At 38.6% G+C, this 18838-nt stretch overlaps 1 protein-coding gene across 1 annotated transcript in view; it reads left to right on the top strand.

Annotated features, from left to right (window-relative positions):
• The first annotated feature begins 1 nt into the window (after position 1).
• fdxr (ferredoxin reductase) overlaps positions 2–18838 on the top strand; it is a 54860-nt gene continuing 36023 nt past the window's right edge. Inside the window, exons 1-5 of the mRNA XM_073026748.1 lie at positions 2–136; positions 3064–3161; positions 12191–12286; positions 13271–13393; positions 13653–13766. Of these exons, the coding sequence (XP_072882849.1) occupies positions 70–136; positions 3064–3161; positions 12191–12286; positions 13271–13393; positions 13653–13766 (498 nt within the window). The 5' untranslated portion in view covers positions 2–69. The remainder of the gene's footprint in view (positions 137–3063; positions 3162–12190; positions 12287–13270; positions 13394–13652; positions 13767–18838) is intronic.

Here is an 18838-nt window from a genome sequence, read left to right as displayed (position 1 = left end):
ACGCAAGGCTGCCAGGTGACCGACGCGGAGGAAGAGCAGAGTGGAGGCTGAAGAAGGGGAGGTGGTGTCATGTCTGTGGCCGCTCTGCTGACCCGGTTCCGGCCCGGGGTGAGCGGCTGCTGGTCCCGTGGAGCCGGTAGGTGGCACGGAGTTCGGTGACTGTCAGAAGACGGACCTATATCGGAGTCTCGGGTCCTGGTCTTTTAGCCCATCGTGATCATGGGGTGGCTTCTAACCAGACTCCTGTTAAATATCGTCAGGGCTTTCTTTTTAAGCATTTATCTCTAGATCCCGATATTGGTTTTGTTTTCATGGTAGCGCCAACCCTTTTAACTAATGAAATTAAATCTATTTCTTAATTTCTTTCAATGATCACTTTTTGCCCTTCTTAAACGCGGAATCTTGCATTTACTTAGGTTGAAGTACATTTGTGCTCATTTAGCCAGTCCGTTGATATTTAATAGTGACTAACTGGTAACCTCAAAGCCAGTTTTGATGTCATCACATCGTTCTTAAAAGTAATTAAGTATAAATAATTAATTGTATAATGAATAACAAGGGACTTGGTATTGGCCACTGTAGAACCCACTACAGATATCCAACTGATCATTGAAGCCCCTCTGGTTAATTACTCCTTACATCCTCCACAGTTTTAGTCGTGGATCTCAAGGGCTTTTCTATTTCTGATCTAAGTTGTTTATGCATGCCACTTTGGCTGAACAGAGGAGCATTTTTAGTAAAAGATTAAGACAACTGCGCTACATGAGGCCATTCTTACCTCAAATCAGGCTCTATAATGAGTCAACCTATAACTGAGGAAGTGATGACCCCTCCTGTTCAACTGTTTGAGGTAATTTTTTAAAACTTACTTTCTTTCTTCTCTTCTAATAGTTGTATATCTGTGTACTGGTAATGCTACTATGACATTAATTTACTTTGGGATCAATGAAGTATTGATATGCAAAATGCAGACAGAGTACATAAAGTCCCGATGAAGGATCTCAGCCCAAAATATCGACAGTTTACTATTTTCCATAGATGCTGCCTGGCCTGCTGAGTTCCTCCAGCATTTTGTGTGTGTTGCTTTGGATTTCCAGTACCCACAGATTTTCTTGTGTTCGTGTCTTACATGAAGTGTGTTCACCTTGTTGATTCTTGATACCTTGTTAGAAAGATTAGTCAGGTGAACTTCCTGAACAAATGCGTGCTGTTCCTTTCAAAATGCTGATTTATGCTGTCAGTTCAATATTTTATCCCTCACTAGTGTTGGGCTCATGGGCCTTTATTTACCTTTTATGAATAATAGGGCCACATCAACAACCTTTTAGTCTTCCAGTAGAAAGAGCCTGCACAGTTAGCTTCCTTTTTAAGAGCCTGGGAAGTGGTTGTTGTGGCTGTGTACAGTCTGCTAATTAGATTACCATTCATTGTTCTACAAAGAAGCAATGTATTTTATTTTGGGCAGGAAAAAATTCTCTGCAGTTTATTCTGAGAATTTTATGGGAATAGAATATGTTCATTTAGTTTGTTTTTGCCAAGGTCGTTAATGCATTTCCAGCATTGTTTTGGATACTGGTGGAACAACTTTCAATTTTAATCATTATGCTTGATCACTTACAAATTTCACGTCACGTGCTGGTGATAATAAATCTGATTCTGTATGTTAACCTATACAAGAAATATTGTTGCTTTTGCTAATGAATTTTAATCTCTGAATTGGTTCAGTTATGAAGATGGATGGATAGATTGGTTGGCAGCTCGTGTGGGAGAAGAAAAGCTCTGATCTCAAACCTTCGCTGCTTTTTGCTATATCCACTCATGGGGAAACCCTGAGGGGGAAAAACTCCAGAGCTGGAGTCCCTAAGGCGGTCCTACATTGAGTTCAATGCTGACTGGCAACTCCTGCGATGCTGTTGGTACCAAACTGTATCGGTCTCTGCTGTTCCTTTGGGTTCATCAGATGCATGGAGAGGGGGACCTTGCTATGTGGGCAACAGGTTGATCTCCATATCATACTGTCCAGGCTTGTATATCTAGACAGCTAGGATGCAATATCCGTGGTCAACTCTGACTGATGGAGGCCCTCAGATTGAAACTTTATTGATCCCAAAATAAATTACACTGTCACGATAGAATTACCTGTGCACAGATATACAACTATTAGAAGAGAAGTAAGAAAGAATAAAAAAAATTACCTCAAAAGGAGGGGTCATCACTCCCTTAGCTATTGGTTGACTCACTATAGAGCCTGATGGCTGAGGGTAAGAATGGCCTCATGTAGCGCTCTTGGGAGCAGTGCAATTGTCATAGTCTTCTCCTAAAAATGCTCCTGTGCTCAGCCTACGTGGCATGCAGAGGGTGAGAAACATTGTCCAGGATAGCCAGAATTTTCTGTTGGGTGCTTTGTTCTACAACAGCCTCCTGTCTGTCCAGTTTGACTCCTATAATGGAGCCAGCCTTTCTAATCAGTGTATTGAGCCTGTTGGCATCACTGGCGTTGATGCCATTGCCCCAGCGCACCATTGCAGAGATTGTACTGGTGACAACAGACTTGTAGAACATGTGAAGGAGAGGCCTGCATACTCCAAAGAACCTCAGTCTTCTCTGTAGTAAGCTTTAATATAATGGTGGTAGTGAGTTTAATAAAGTGAAATGTTTGTAAATCTTGCAGCGTAAAATTACCTGCCTATTATAATTTTAAGACTTTACATTGTAAATGTAAAGTATATGCTTCAAATTGATTGCTTTTTGAATAGTGCAGGTTGTGTCATAATTATCACTAGTAAGATTTTGATTCACTTTAACCTGTGGCGCAATGCACGCTTTACAGTACCTGCGACCTGGGATCACTTCATGTGTTGCCTGTAAGGAATTTGTAGGTTCTCCATGACTGCATGGGTTTCCGCTCGGTGTCCAAAAACCTATCAGTTGGTAGTTTAATTGGTCATTGTAAGTTGTCCCATGATTAAGCTAGGATTAAACTGGGGGATTGCTGGGCAGCCTGGCGTGAAGGGGCTATTCCATGCTGTATCTCAATAAATAATTTTTATCTGTTCTCTTTAGGGATACAAAGATTTTCCTCAATTGCAGATCCAAAGATTAAAGTTTGTGTCATTGGTAGTGGCGCAGCAGGTTTCTACACTGCACAGCATCTATTGAAGGTAAAATAGTAAAAGTAAGTCCATTGTGATAAATAGATTTGCCACTTTTATGAGAAACATCTTTGCCTGAAGATTTTATACTGCTAACAAGCTTCTTTGATCTATTGAAAGAGAAATTACTACCTTCAAACTCCTTATTTTGCATTTTGCTAATGATTACTATACAACATATTCACTTTGTGTTATACTAAATTCATGTTTCTGAGGCTGGGGATCAGTTGAAAGGCTTTAACCTAATGACTAGATTCTTGTATATTGGAAAAAAAAACTACAGATACAGGAAATTTGAAACAAAAACAGAAAACGGTCAAGGAACATCAGTGAAGGAGGAAATACTTTGATTCAAGTACCCATCAGAACTCAGAAAGAACAACTGTGGCTTGAGTTTTGTAAGAATGTATGTGACAGGTTCAAGCCCAAATTTCATGTTAACAATAACTTTAAAACTCAACATAAGAGACTAAGGAATAATTAAACAAAGGCACAGCCAAATCCATAGAGGGAGAGAAAGAAATAAAGTTGCTCAAAGTAGTTAAGTTCAGTATTGAAGTCCTGATAACTGGATTTAGAAGATGAGAGGTTGTGGATCAATTTGAGAGGTTGTGGATCAATTTAGGAGGTTGAGGACATAACATTTTACCATACCATAGAACATTACAGCACAGAAACAGGCCTTTTGGCCCTTCTTGGCTGTGCCAAACCATTTTTCTGCCTAGTCCCACTGACCTGCACCTAGACCATATCCCTCCATACACCTCTCATCCATGTACCTGTCCAAGTTTTTATTAAATGTTAAAAGTGAGCCTGCATTTACCACTTCATCTGGCAGCTCATTCCACACTCCCACCACTCTCTGTGTGAAGAAGCCCCCCATAATGTTCCCTTTAAACTTTTCCCCCTTCACCCTTAACCCATGTCCTCTTGTTTTTGTTTTTCTCCCCTAGCCTCAGTGGAAAAAGCCTGCTTGCATTTACTCTTATCTATACCCATCATAACTTTATATACCTCTATCAAATCTCCCCTCAATCTTCTACGCTCCAGGGAATAAAGTCCTAACCTATTCAACCTTTCTCTGTAACTCAGTTTCTTAAGTCCCGGCAACATCCTTGTAAACCTTCTCTGCACTCTTTCAGCCTTATTAATATCCTTCCTGTAATTCGGTGACCAAAACTGCACACAATACTCCAAATTCAGCCTCACCAATGTCTTATACAACCTCACCATAACATTCCAACTCTTATACTCCATACTTTGATTTATAAAGGTCGATGTACCAAAACATAGAACATAGAATAGTACAACACATTACAGGCCCTTTGGCCCACAATGTTGTGCCAACCCTCAAACCCTGCCTCCCATATAACCCCCCCCACCTTAAATTCCTCCATATACCTGTCTAGTAGTCTCTTAAACTTCACTAGTGTATCTGCCTCCGCCACTGACTCAGGCAGTGCATTCCATGAACCAACCACTTTCTGAGTGAAAAACCTTCCTCTAATATCCCCCTTGAACTTCCCTCCCCTTACCTTAAAGCCATGTCCTCTTGTACTGAGCAGTGGTGCCCTGAGGAAGAGGCACTGGCTGTCCACTCTGTCTATTCCTCTTAATATCTTGTACACCTCTATCATGTCTCCTCTCATCATCCTCCTCTCCAAAGAGTAAAGCCCTAGCTCCCTTTACTACCCTATCCACCTGTGACGCCACTTTTAGGGAATTTTGTATCTGTATTCCCAGATCCATCTGTTCTGTGCCCTACCACTTACCTTGTATGTTCTACCTTTGGTTTTTCCTTTGTGGGGCAGACACATTATATGAGACCGAAAGACATAGGAGCAGTATTAGACCATTCAGCCCATCGAATCTGCTCTGATCTTCAATCATGGCTGATTTCCCCTCAACCTCATTCTCTTGTCTTTTCCCTGTACTAATCATTAACCTCCATTTAAAATGGTGTCAAAATACCTCGGTCTAATGCTCAGGAAGACTTAGGAATTGACAACCTGGGCAAATTGACATTTAGCACCTTTAAATCTGATAGCATCTCAAGCTTGGCTTATGTGTTCGGCTTTAATGGTTGAATGCTAAATGTTTTCTTCCGATGGCCACAGCTAAGCTAAGAGATTTGTTTGTTTTTGTTCAAGATGGATATGCAAGCAACCAGCAATGGGACTAGTTTCCTATATGTGTATAACACAGTGTCTCCTTTCAACAATATTTTTAAAAGACCTATGAGGTAACAGTTTGGAGAAATCATAGTCACTTTACTTTTAAGCTATTAAAATAAAGTAATAGCTCATGAAATGCATTTAAAAATTTAGTTCTCTAACGTTGTGTGTCGTGATATCAAGGTAGTATTGTAGCGATGTGCTACACACAGAGCTAGAAGTAACGACACGCAGTCTGTAAGTTCTACTCGAGACTAGTTTATTTAAACCGCAGCACTGGCTTTTACGCAGTTCCGTTCCCGCCCTGTCCAGGTGGAAATGATGTCAGAGGTGCATTACAAAAGTCTCTTCCCGCAGGCGGGATTTCTCCCCTTGCTGGGGAAGAAGACGCAGCGCTATTTTGGGGCTGCCCTCTCTGCCGACGTGCGCGCCATTTTGTGAGCCGGTTCGCCTGCATAGAAAGTGGGTCGCCACAGTATCCTAATAACCACTGGATATGTTTGTGTAACAAATCTGTTCAAAATTCAAGTAATTTATTATCAAAGTACATGTATGTTATCATACACTCCCCAGGGATTCTTTTTCTTGTGAGCATTTACAGGAAATAAAATGAAATAACATATATGACATACTATACATAAACAGATAAAGCCAGATAAACACCCAATCTGCAAAAGAAGACAAACTATACAAATGGGAAAAAAAGAGAACGTGAATTCAAAAGAGTCCTTGAAAGTGAGTCTGAAGGTTTTAGGATCTGTAAACTATTTCATGAAACCTTCAGAGAAGAAATCTTCCTTTTTTTTCTTTTCAAATCTTTTTATTATTATTATTATTCAAAAATAGCGCAGGTACATCAAAGTAACAACACTTACAATGCCTCAAAAAAGAAGAAATTATCTTAAAGGTTGAAAATTTTTGTGCATTTAAAAAAAACCCTACTAAGGAAGAAAAGTGAGAAGAAAAAAAGAAACCCATTGGAGGTACAACCCTGGAGCCATGCGTCATACAGAAAGCTTCTAAAAATAAACATCAAAACGCCAACAAGAAAGAACGATATATCAAAAAAAAAATTTACACTTAGATTGTGGAGGAAATTGATCAGTTAACTGAAATGATAATAAGGAGCAAATGAGCCCCATCTCTTCTCAAAATCAAATAAAGGTTCAAAGGTTCGACTTCTGATTTTCTTCAAGCTAAGACACTCAAGTGATAACATGATAACTTCGTCACAGTGGTTCTCCCAAGCTTGGAGTGAGAGAACCAAAGTAGGAGCTGATATATCCTTCCATTTCAACAAGATGGCCCTCCTAGCTATCAATGTAACAAACGCAAGAACATTTTGGTCAGACACAGAAATACCATGGATATTTTGAGGAATTATTCCAAAAAGCACAGTCAATTTATTAGGTTGTAAATTGATTCTGAGTGCTTTAGAAATTGTCGAAAAGACTGACTTCCAAAACTGTTTTAATATAGAACATGACCAGAACATATGTGTCAATGTAGCTATCTCAGTTTTACATCTATCACAATACTTGTCAACATTGGGAAATATTTTAGAAAGTCTCTCCTTCGTCAAATGGTAACGATGTACAATTTTAAATTGAATCAGTGAATGACTAGCACAGATCGAAGAAGAGTTAACCAGCTTCAGAATCCGCGTCCATATATAAGTCAAATTGAGTTCCTTCTCCCAATCCTGTTTAATCTTAAGTAAAGGACGCTTATCCCATTGTAATAATAAATTATAAATCCTTCCAATAGAACCTTTCATCAAGGGGTTCATATTCATAATAGTATCTAACAAGTCAGCCTCCAATATGTAAGGAAAATTACTTAAATATTTTTGTAAAAAATGTCTAACTTGAAGATATTGTAAAAAGTGAATATGAGAGAGAATATTTATCAACTAATTGTTCAAAAGACATCAATCTGCCTTATTTAAATAAATCCAAAAAAGAATAAATACCCTTATTTTTCCAAATCAAAAAAAATTGGATCACTCAGGGAAGGTTTAAAAAAGTAATTACGATAAATTAAACTACAAAGTTTAAATTTTTTAAGATTAAAAAAAATTGTGGAACTGGAGCCAAATTTGTAAAGAGTGCTTAACCACAGGATATAGGTTTAAATTAGCAACTTTAGCTAATTGTATAGGTAGAGCAACTCCTAATAACAAGGTTAAATAAAACTGTTTCACAGCCCTCAGTTCCAGGTCTACCAAATTGGCCAATCATTCCTATCACCCCAATATAACCAAAAGGACATGTATCGCAAATTAACAGCCCAATAATACATTCTTAGATTAGGCAAAGCGAGACCTCCATCCTTTTTCAACTTTGGCATTTTCAACTATGACATTTACCAATTCTTGGTCTTTTATTATCCCAAATAAAAGATAGAATAATAGAATCAATCTGATCAAAAAATTTCTTAGTCAAAAAAACAGGAATATTCTGAAATAAATATAAAAATTTTGGTAAAATCATCATTTTAACTACATGAATATGACCAACAAGTCAAGATGTAAGTGTGCTCCATCTACTAAATAAGTACTTCATAAGAGTCCACGAAAGGAGGAAAATTGGCTTTATAAAAGATGCTTATTTTTTTTGGTAATTATGACACCTAAATATCTAAAAGAATCCGTAACTTTAAAAGGAATATTATCATATATAGAGACAGATTCATTTAAAGGAAGTAATTTACTTTTATTAAAATTTATTTTATATCCTGAAAAATCTCCAAATTTGTCAAATAATTTTAGCAATGCGGGAATAGATTCTTCAGGCTTAGATATATATACCAATAAATCATCAGCATAAAGAGAGATCTTGTGCATGGTCTCATTCAGAAAATCCCATGAATATTTTTGGCTTCACGAAGAGCAATAGCAAGGGGTTCTAATATTAATTTAAATAACAAAGGACTTAATGGACAACTTTGTCTTGTCCCCCATGACAGCTGAAAAAAGGAGACCTAGAGTTATTAGTGACAACAGTAGCAATAGGAGTTTTATACATCATTTTAATCCAATTATTAAAATTAATACCAAAACCAAATTTTTCTAAAACATTAAATAAATATTTCCATTTGACTCGATCAAATGCTTTTTCAGCATCCAAAGATACAACGCATTGTGGAGTTTTAGAAGAGGGCGAATATATAATGTTAAATAATCTCCGAACATTTAAAAAGGAATAACGACCCTTTATAAAGCCTGTTTGATCTTTAAAAATGATTTTACCCAAAATACTCTCCATCCGATTGGCCATTAACTTTGAGAGAATCTTAGCATCAGCATTCAATAATGAAATTGGTTTGTATGAGGCACAATCAGTAGGACCTTTATCCTTTTTGAGACTTAAAGAAATAGAAGCCTCATTAAAAAGTAGAGGGTAAATCACTTTTCACAAAAGAATCGTTAAAGATCTCCAACATATATGGGGAAAGCAATTTTCCAAATTTTTTATAAAATTTACAGGATAACCATCAAGTCCCGGGGCCTTGCCAGATTGCATTGAAAAAATAGCTTTATGAATTTCGGATTCAGTAATTTGGGCATCAAGAGTTTTTTGATCCTCAACAGAAATTTTAGGAAAGCAATCTTTCGTTTAAAAAAAATTCATTTCAGAAGAGTCTACTGAACATTGAGATTTATAAAGTTTAGTATAAAAAATCTTGAAAAATCTTATTAATTTCTTCATATTCCCGAGCTAGGGTACCATCCTTTCTCCGAATTTTCAAAATTTGCCTTTTGACTCCAGCCAATTTTAATTGAGATGCAAGTAGTTTATTATTTTTATCTCCAAACATATAAAATTGGCTCTTTAACTTAAGTAGATAACCTTCAATTGGATGAGTTAATAATAGGTTATATTGTAATTGAAGTTCCACCCTTTTTTTAAATAAGTCAATATTAGGGGAAGTCGCATAGATATTTAAATCTTTAATTTGTTCTGAAATTTTATCTAGTTCTACTTTAGCCTGTTTTTTAAGTTTAGTTGAATAAGGAATAATCTGACCACGTAAAAATGCATTGAATGTGTCCCATATAATTAATTTAGACATACCTCCTATATCATTAAAAAGAAAAAAAATCTTTTATCTGGCTTTCAATAAAACTGATGAAATCAGAGTTTTGCAATAAAGTCTGAGACATGCAAAAATGACATAATCAAATTCAAAGGACAAACAAGTTCAAAGGCGCATGATCGGATATAGCAATAGCGTCATATTCACAGTTTTTAACATTAGGCAAAAGGCGGGGATCAATTATAATATGATCAATCCTTGAATATTTTTTATAATCATGTGAAAAAAGGAATATTCTCTGTTATCAGGGTGTAAATGCCTCCATAATTCGATCAATCGAAAATCGGTCAAAAAGTTGTTAATAACTGATGCAGAACGATTTGGAAGTCGCTGATTAGTTGAGCTCTTGTCAATCATAGGATTTAAACAACAATTAAAATCCCCACCCATTATCAACATATACTCATTTAAATCTGGCAATAAAGCAAATTTTTTTTTTAAAAGGACCATACAAATTGACCAAACCAACCTTTCTATTACAAATCACTCCTTTAACAATTAAAAATCTACCATTAGAATCAGATTCAGTATCCTCTTGAGTAAATATATTAGATTTAATAAAGATAGATACGCCCTTAGTTTTGCTCTGAGAAGTAGCATGGAGCTGTAATCCATTCCACCGATGAAAAAATCTGTTTTGATCTCCCGCCCTGATGTGTCTCCTGAGCAAAAATTATGTCAGGTTGGAATCGATTAATAATTTTAAAAGTCTTTTCATTTAATAGGATGATTCCAACCACGTACATTCCAACTTATTACATTAATCCGTTTAGCTGCCATACTATAATTTATTCTAATTTACTTTATACATGCACAGAACACATAACAATACGGGATTATCAAAGATGGCGGTGATGAAGAATACAACCATATAGAAAACACGCATGCTCTGGAACCACCCAATGGGGAAAAATCTCCTAACTAAACCCCCGCCCCCCCCCCCCCCCCCCCCCCCAAAGGCCCGACAAAAAGGCAAGTGAACTGAGATAGATACAAAGCCATGGTCTGCTCTGTTGGACTCGTCTCTCCCTCCCCCAGCCAGTACACAAAAAAATAAAATTACTTTGCAGGAAAGACAGTAACATCTCAACAAAGGAGAGCGTTTACATTCCATCATGTATTAAACAAAAAAAGAACCAAAGAAACCCTATAAGTAGGAAAAAACTACCAGTTAGTAAATTAAGAAACAACAAAAAGAAACATCAAACCAAATATTAGATAAAAGGAACAAATCCTTTTATCCTCTTTTCTCAGTCAAATATGTAATTAACCATTTAAACAGTCAAACTTGAACTGTAAATCTTCATTCCAAAAAAAATCCAATAGGATGTAATGATGAGCAGGTTTTCTTCTTTTATTAATCTCTCAATGAAATATCCAGATAGCCTTCATATATCTTATTTTTGAAATGTGAGTAATATACAGATAATCAAACAGCTTTTCAGATAGTTCATTCGGTAGTAACGTCCGTGGCGGTGACAGGTATAGCCTGAACAAAATCCAGCGTGACTTTTGGGTCAAAGAAAGTACGTGGGGAAGAATTAGGAGGAAAAACTTTCATTCTTGTCGGGTAACTTGAAGAGGGAAATAGTTTCTTATCGTATGCTTGTTTCATTACCAAAGCAAATCTTGATCTTTGTTCCATTACTTCTTTCGGATAATCTTCATAAAAACGGAGCTCAGACTCGTTGAATCTGAAAACTCTGTTTTCTTGCCTGTCACATTATTTGATCTATAATTTTAAAGTGATGAAAACAAACCAAAATAAATCTTGGTCTGCTTGAGTCTTTAAATTTCGAAGTGGACAGTCTGTGTGCTCTTTCAGTAGCAGGCAGCTGTAATAAAATAGACGGAAATAGATTATGGAAGAGCTTACCAAAGTAAACCATTAAGTCTCCACTTTCAGCTCCTTCTTGCAATCCAACGATTCGTATATTGTTTCGGTGAGACCTAGTTTCCAGGTCTATAATCTTATTATATTTTTCCAAACGGGTTGTGGTTTCAGACAGTTTTTGCTTAGTGAACTTCAATTCCTCTTCATGTTTAGTAACTTGAGTTTCCACATCTTTAAGTTTTCCCAGAAATAACTTCATTTCATTATTAGTCTTTTCCAGTTGATCTTTAATTGCCCTATTCTGATCTTGAATTGAATTCAGTGTCCGAACGATGTCTTCAGCCCATGATGGCATTTCATCAGATCTTCCCTTCGGCATCTTTCCTTTTCCATTACCTTTGTCAGTAGGTTCATGTGGATTCTTCCCACTTGTAGACATAGACATATTACTTCCCTTCAAGAAACAGCAATTAAAAAATTTTAAATTCAAAATTTAAAAGCTGGGGGGGGGGGGGAGAGAACTAAGAACTAAGAGCAGCACAAAATTACTGCTACTCCATCGACAGACAGAGGCGGTCTCGAAGAAATCTTCCTGTTATTTTGAAGTATTGTTAGTTATTTAACAAGGGAGATGGGTTGGCGAGAACTGACTCTCTGAGGTTCAATGTATTTAAATATTGTACACAATCATTTTGAAATTTCTGTTGCTTTGTTAATTCATGCTGTGGATGTTCTTGAAAGTGAATTCTACACGATTCTTCTAGTTTATTAGAAACGTTATCAGTGGTAAAATAAACACGATGCAGTTTAAAATTGCATTAACCTTTTTTTCCTGTTCTCTTTTCAAGTTGTTCTTTCCTACAGACTTAATGTTTGCTGGAGAGGAGCAGGGTATATGTAAATGGTTTCCCCTGTTTTTTTTTCCATTCCAGCATCACAAATCCTCTGTGGTTGATATCTATGAAAAACTGCCTACTCCATTTGGCCTTGTGAGATTTGGCGTTGCTCCTGACCATCCAGAAGTGAAGGTTAGTTCAGCATTGAACAGAATCCTTTACTGATCAGAGTGAAGATAGAGGCATTTGTAGAATTTTGCTTGAATTGGTGTGTACTTAAACATGTGCCCAACATTTGACAAGGATTCTGTTAAAAGGAGACATTCAGGGGAAAAGTGGACTTCTGAAATGCCTCAAGCATAAATGTTCATGTAATGATGTTTTTCTGCAACAAAACAGAATAAAGTTTGTTCACTGTAATCTTTTCCTCAACTAAACCTAAAGCAAAATTGTAATTACTGTATAAAGTCCAGATGTTTTTTCCATATTGACATCGGTACTGTGGAAGTATCCTGATAAAGATACATTTAATATTTCCGAAATGATTCTGCTGTTCTGTTATTGTGTCCTTAACACACTTGCAAAGAATGCTGCCTGCAGTAGATTTTTTAATTTGTCTGTCTTCTCCATATGTATGTTTTCCTGGGCACTGATTATTGGAAATTGTGGAATAAGTTCTTGTGAAAAGTGAAGGCTGTTAAATCATGGTTTTTTTTGGAACTTGTTATATACAATAGTACCAGAGATATACAATCTAAAATATTTTTCATCAACCTTGTGCTGAAAGATTGCAAATGCTTAAGTAAAGCTCCTTGACAGAAGCAGTCGACAAGGTTGTATGTTGTAATCCACAGATGTCAATATTGACCTATGACTTGTAAAAGTAATAGATCAAACCATAATATGAAGGTTTGTGGAATTCACTTGTCATATGCGGAACAGTTATTTGGCTGTTTATAGACTACGAAAGGGTGTATGTTTTTTAAAAACAATTTTGATATGGAGACAAACAGAAATTTCTGTATAGTCAAAGATGAAGTTGCATACATGTAGTAAGGAGACTTTTTGGAAAACAAATTGGCCATCTAACCCAACACCAGCTCACAATGTGTGGAATGACTTAATCATTATGAGGTCTATGGATATTATTTTATTCATAATATGTTTGTCCTACAGAATGTTATCAATGTGTTCACTGAGACGGCACACCTTAATCGCTGCTCATTTTATGGAAATGTTACTGTTGGGAAGGATGTAAGCATCGAGGAGCTGAAACAGGCATACCATGTTCTGGTATTGGTAAGAGACTACTGAAATTGTGAAATGTTTGCTGGTTGCTTCATGCTTGAAGTAAATGTTTTTACTATTCTGATCCTTTACAATAAAGACCATTGAAAGTACTCAATCTTTTCTCCCCTACACATCATGACCCTGTTTTGGTTTTGTTTCTCCAGAAGACTTCGTTTATTTTTCACGTTAAGTGTAATGAAATGTTTTTACAATCTATTATATAAAATCAGCTTAACTCTATTCTTGGCTTCCAACTTTATAATCTAAGAGCTATGGAGCTGGAACTAATCGGATACTTGGAGTTCCTGGGGAGAATCTACCAGGTGTATATTCTGCAAGAGCATTTGTGGGCTGGTATAATGGCTTCCCTGAGAACAGAAATGTGAGTTACCTGGCATTCTCTTCCGTATTTGCTTCACAGTGCATGCCTAATGATTTTTGAATGTCTTGAAATTTTTTTCTTTAGTATTAAAAATGGGTGAGTGTACTTGTGTTTAAATGCTGTATTAGCAAAAGTATTGCTTTATCAATTACCGTTACTGATGAAATACTTCATGTGGTTAATCTTAAAAGATAAGATTGCTCAATGGACTTGATAGATGTTTCCTATAGTTAAATTCTAGTATTTAAGACAATGTTCCATTTGGCTCCTGAAAGTTTATTGCTAGCCAATTTAACTACCGTAGATTCCGGATTATAAGCCGCTACTTTTTTCCCACATTTTGAACAGCTTTGAACTCTGCGGCCTTTAATCCAGAGCGGCTAATACATGGTTTTTTTTCATGCCGCCTCGTAAACATTTTGCCTCGTAACAGTAGACCAATAAAATTGATGAGTAGTTCACAGAGGTCCAATGAAATTGTACGATAAATCAAGCGCACTTTCACAATTAAATTATTGTAAATCAGTCATTTGTACTCACCCTCATCAACATGGAAAATACTCGAAGAAAAGCAAGACCCGAGCGCGTCAGACCCGATTAGACCCGATCGCGTTACGCAAGCGCGTCAGACCCGAGCGCATCAGACCCGATTAGACCCGATCGCGTTACGCAAGCGCGTCAGACCCGAGCGCGTCAGACCCGATTAGACCCGATCGCGTTACGCAAGCGCGTCAGACCCGAGCGAAAACGCTGCTTTTAAGTTAAAGGCGATCAATAACTTTTCCTGGTAGGCTGCAGTATATATATTTTTACCAGTCGCTAGGAGATATTGGAATGTTGTTCGTGCTGTTCAGTAAAAAAGTATATGCAACGTAATTTGTGTTACCGATACGTATGTATATTTAAAAGTAGCGGTGCGGCCTAAAATCCGGTGCGGCCTTTACAATTAAAAAATTGATTTTATTTCTAAAATTAGAGCCAGCGGCTTTTAATCAGTTGCGCTCTGTAGTCCGGAATCTACGGTACTTATCAGAAAAGCAGTTCAGCCTGTTTTCATTTGCTTTCTGTTGATGATGTCCTCTTTTCATGCGTCTTGCTGTCTTCTCAATGTGTGCTCTGATGGAGATAGTTGGTAAATCTGATGTCGTTTGCTCCTGTTAAGAGGTTAGAATCAATTGTGTGCTTATAATTATTATTCAGTAAATTTACATCAGTTCATTTTTGGTATTGTACTAAAAATAAATCATGATTTAATTTTGAATTTTTGAGACTTTTTATGAAATAAAAACCCTGTCCCAGCAGGAATAACCTGGGAATATATGTTAGAGATTCATAACAAAACTCATAGTTTACCAGGAAGTTTACCAGGGTCACCCTGCCCTCCTATATGCTCCTGAAACATTTGCTCCTGCTAAGCACCTCCAATACCATCTCTGAAATCCTACAACTGACTGGAAGGCTAAGTGAACCAACTTCAGTATACTCTCCCAGGAAAACATGGTGGCCCTGGTCTCAGTTAGATGAACTGGACAGGCCATATCATATGTATGCTGAAAACTGGTGGTCTCTTCTAAGCTTTCATTGGAAGCAATTACTAGACAGATAGAGAAAAAGATACAATATTGTGCTCAAACCATCCTCGCTGACTTCTGGAAACTCCTAGGCTGTGACTGTTGAAAATAGAGAAAGGGAACTTGAAATTGCATTGAGAACCTTGGCTGTGTATCAGAACGACACAAAGTTCTGAGTAAGCAGTGGAAGGAGTGTACCACCTTGCAAAATACCGTTACCACACGACAGTGAGAATAGGAATAGAATGAGGTGGAGGATAAATGCGTGGCTGAGGGAATGGAGCAGGGGGCAGGGATTCATATTTCTGGACCATTGGGACCTCTTTTGGGGCGGGTGCGACCTGTACAAAAAGGACAGGTTGCACTTGAATCACAGGGGACCAATATCCTGGCGGGCTGGTTTGAGAGAGTTGTTGGGGAGTGTTTAAACTAATTTGGCAGGGGGTGGGAATCAGAATGTGAGTGCAGGGATTAAGGTAGAAGGACAGGGGCATGATGCTAAGAGTTCTGAGTTGATGAGGAAGGACAGGCAGGGGACGAAACATAATTGTAGCCAGTTAAAGGGTTGAAATGTGTCTATTTCAATGCTAGGAGTATTAGGAGCTAGGAGGATGAACTTGGAGCATGGATTAGTATGTGGAACTACGATGTTGTGGCTGTTACTGAAACTTGGTTGGAGGAAGGGCAGGATTGGATGATGCGGGTCCCGGGGTTCAGGTGTTTTAAAAGGAATAGGATGGAAGGTAGAAAAGGTGGGGGGAGTGGCATTGCTGGTCAGGGATAGTATCATGGCTATAGAAAGGGAGGACGCTGCAGAGGGAATGTCCACTGAGTTGGTCTGGGTGGAAGTCAGAAATAGGAAGGGATCAATCACTGTGCTGGGAGTAGTCTATAGGCCCCCAAATAGTCCTCGGAACACCGAGGAGCAGATAAGTAGGCAGATTTTAGAATGGTGCAGGAAATACAGGGTAGTAGTTATGGGTGATTTCAACTTCCCTCATATTGACTGGCACCTCCTGAGTGCAAGGGGGATAGATGGGGCTGAATTTGTCAGGTGTGTTCAAGAAGGATTCCTGACACAGTACGTGGTCCGGCTGATGAGAGGAGAGGCTATATTGAATTGAGTTCTGGGTAATGAATGTGGTCAGGTGACAGACCTCTTGGTGGGGGAGCATTTTGGTGAGAGTGACCACAATTCCCTTAGCTTCAGCATAGCTATGGAAAGGGATAAAATCAGACGAAGTGGTAAAGGGCTGAACTTCCCTTAACTGGGGAAGGGCTAACTTTGAAGGGATGAGGCAGGAACTAACGAGAGTAAATTGGAAACAGATGTTCAAAGGGGAAAGCACAGAAGTAATGTGGGAGAAGTTTAGGGACCACTTGAGCTGGGTTCAGGATAGGTTTGTCCTACTGAGGCCAGAAAAAATGGTAGGAAAAGGGAACCGTGGCTGACGAAACACGTGAGGCAACTCGTCAAGAGGAAAAAAGAAGCATATGTCAGATATAAGAAGCAGGAAGTAGGAGGGGCTCATGAGAAATATAGGGTAGCCAGGAAGGAGCTAAAGAAAGGACTTGGGGGAGCTTGAAGGGGGCATGAGAAGACCTTGGCATGTAGGATTAAGGAGAACCCCAAGGCATTCTATACGTATGTGAAGAACAGGAGGATGATGAGAACGAAGGTGGGACTGCTAAAAGGCAACATGTGCCTGGAGGCGGAGGAGGTTGGGGAGGTCCTAAATGAATACTTTGCTTCAGTATTCACAAGTGAGAAGAATCTTGATCAGGATGAGGTCGAAGTAGAGCCGGCCTGTGTGCTAGACAATGTGGAGATTATGGAAGCAGTAGTGCTGGATCTTCTTAAAAACATTAAGATTGATAAATCCCCAGGGCCGGATAGGATACACCCCAGGTTGTTGTGGGAATTTAGAGAAGAGATCGCTGGAGCATTAGCCACGATCTTTGAATTCTCTTTGGCTACAGGGGAAGTGCCGGAGGACTGGAGAATGGCAAATGTAGTTCCCTTGTTTAAAAACGGTAATAGGGAGAAACCTGGGAACTATAGACTGGTGAGTCTTACATCGGTGGTCTGCAAACTACTGGGAAGAATTCTTAAGGATAGGATCTACGAGCATTTGGAGAAGTACAGTCTACTCATGGATAGGCAACATGGCTTTGTGAAAGGAAGATCATGCCTCATGAGCCTGATTGAGTTTTTTGAAGAAGTAACAAAAGAAATTGATGAGGGTAGGGCAGTGGATGTGGTCTACATGGACTTTAACAAGGCATTTGACAAGGTTCCTCACGAGAGACTCATCCAGAAAGTCATGAGGCATGGGATAAGTGGAACATTGGCTGTTCGGATAAAAAATTGGCTTAAAGGAAGAAAGCAGAGGGTAGTTGTGGAAGGAAAGTATTCTGCCTGGAGGTCGGTAACTAGTGGAGTGCCGCAGGGATCTGTTCTGGGAGCCCTGCTTTTTGTGATTTTTTTAATAGATGACCTGGGTGTAGAGGTGGAAGGACGAGGGAGTAAGTTTGTGGATGACACAAAGATTGGAGGAGTTGTGGATGGAGCTGTAGGTTGTCAAAGGTTACAAGAGGATATAGACAGGCTGCAGAGTTGGGCAGAAAAATGGCAGATGGTGTTCAATCCAGATAAGTGTGAGGTGCTGCACTTCGGAAGGACAAACCAGAAGACTGAGTACAGGATTAATGGTCAGTTACTTAAGAGTGTGGATGAACAAAGGGACCTTGGGGTTCAAATCCATACATCCCTCAAGGTCACTGCACAGGTTGATAGGGTAGTTAAGAATGCTTATGGGATGCTAGGCTTCATTAACAGGGGGATTGAGTTCAAGAGTAGAGAGGTCATGTTGCAACTCTACAAATCTCTGGTGAGACTGCACTGAGAGTATTGTGTTCAGTTCTGGTCACCTCATTATAGGAAGGATGTGGAAGCTATGGAGAGGGTGCAGAGGAGATTTACCAGGATGTTGCCTGGTTTGGAGAACAAGTCATATGAAGCAAGGTTAGCAGAGCTGGGACTTTTCTCTTTGGAGCGTAGAAGAATGAGAGGGGACTTGATAGAGGTCTACAAGATTATGAGAGGCATAGATAGGGTGGACAGTCAGTACCTGTTTCCCAGGGCACGAATAGCAAACACCAGAGGGCATATGTACAAAATTAAGGGAGGGAAGTTTAGGGGGTGACATCGGGGTAAGTTTTTTTACACAGAGGTTTGTGAGTGCCTGGAATGACTTGCCAGGGATGGTGGGGGAGGCTAAAACAGGGGTATTTAAGAGCCTCTTGGATAGGCACATGGATGAAAGAAAAATAGAGGGTTATGGGGTGGTGTGGGTTTAGTACTTTTTTTAAAGGATTATATGGGTCAGCACAACATGGAGGGCTGAAGGGCCTGTACTGTGGTGTAATGTTCTATGGTACCTGTGCCTGCCCCATCTGTGAAAGAATCTTTAATTCCCACATTAACCTCATGAGTCATCT

This window comes from Hemitrygon akajei, chromosome 22, assembly GCF_048418815.1.
Source record: "Hemitrygon akajei chromosome 22, sHemAka1.3, whole genome shotgun sequence".
In the NCBI taxonomy this organism is placed as follows: Eukaryota; Metazoa; Chordata; class Chondrichthyes; order Myliobatiformes; family Dasyatidae; genus Hemitrygon; species Hemitrygon akajei.
The sequence above is the reverse complement of the archived record's forward strand: the minus strand, read 5'-3'. Positions and strand labels throughout refer to the sequence as shown.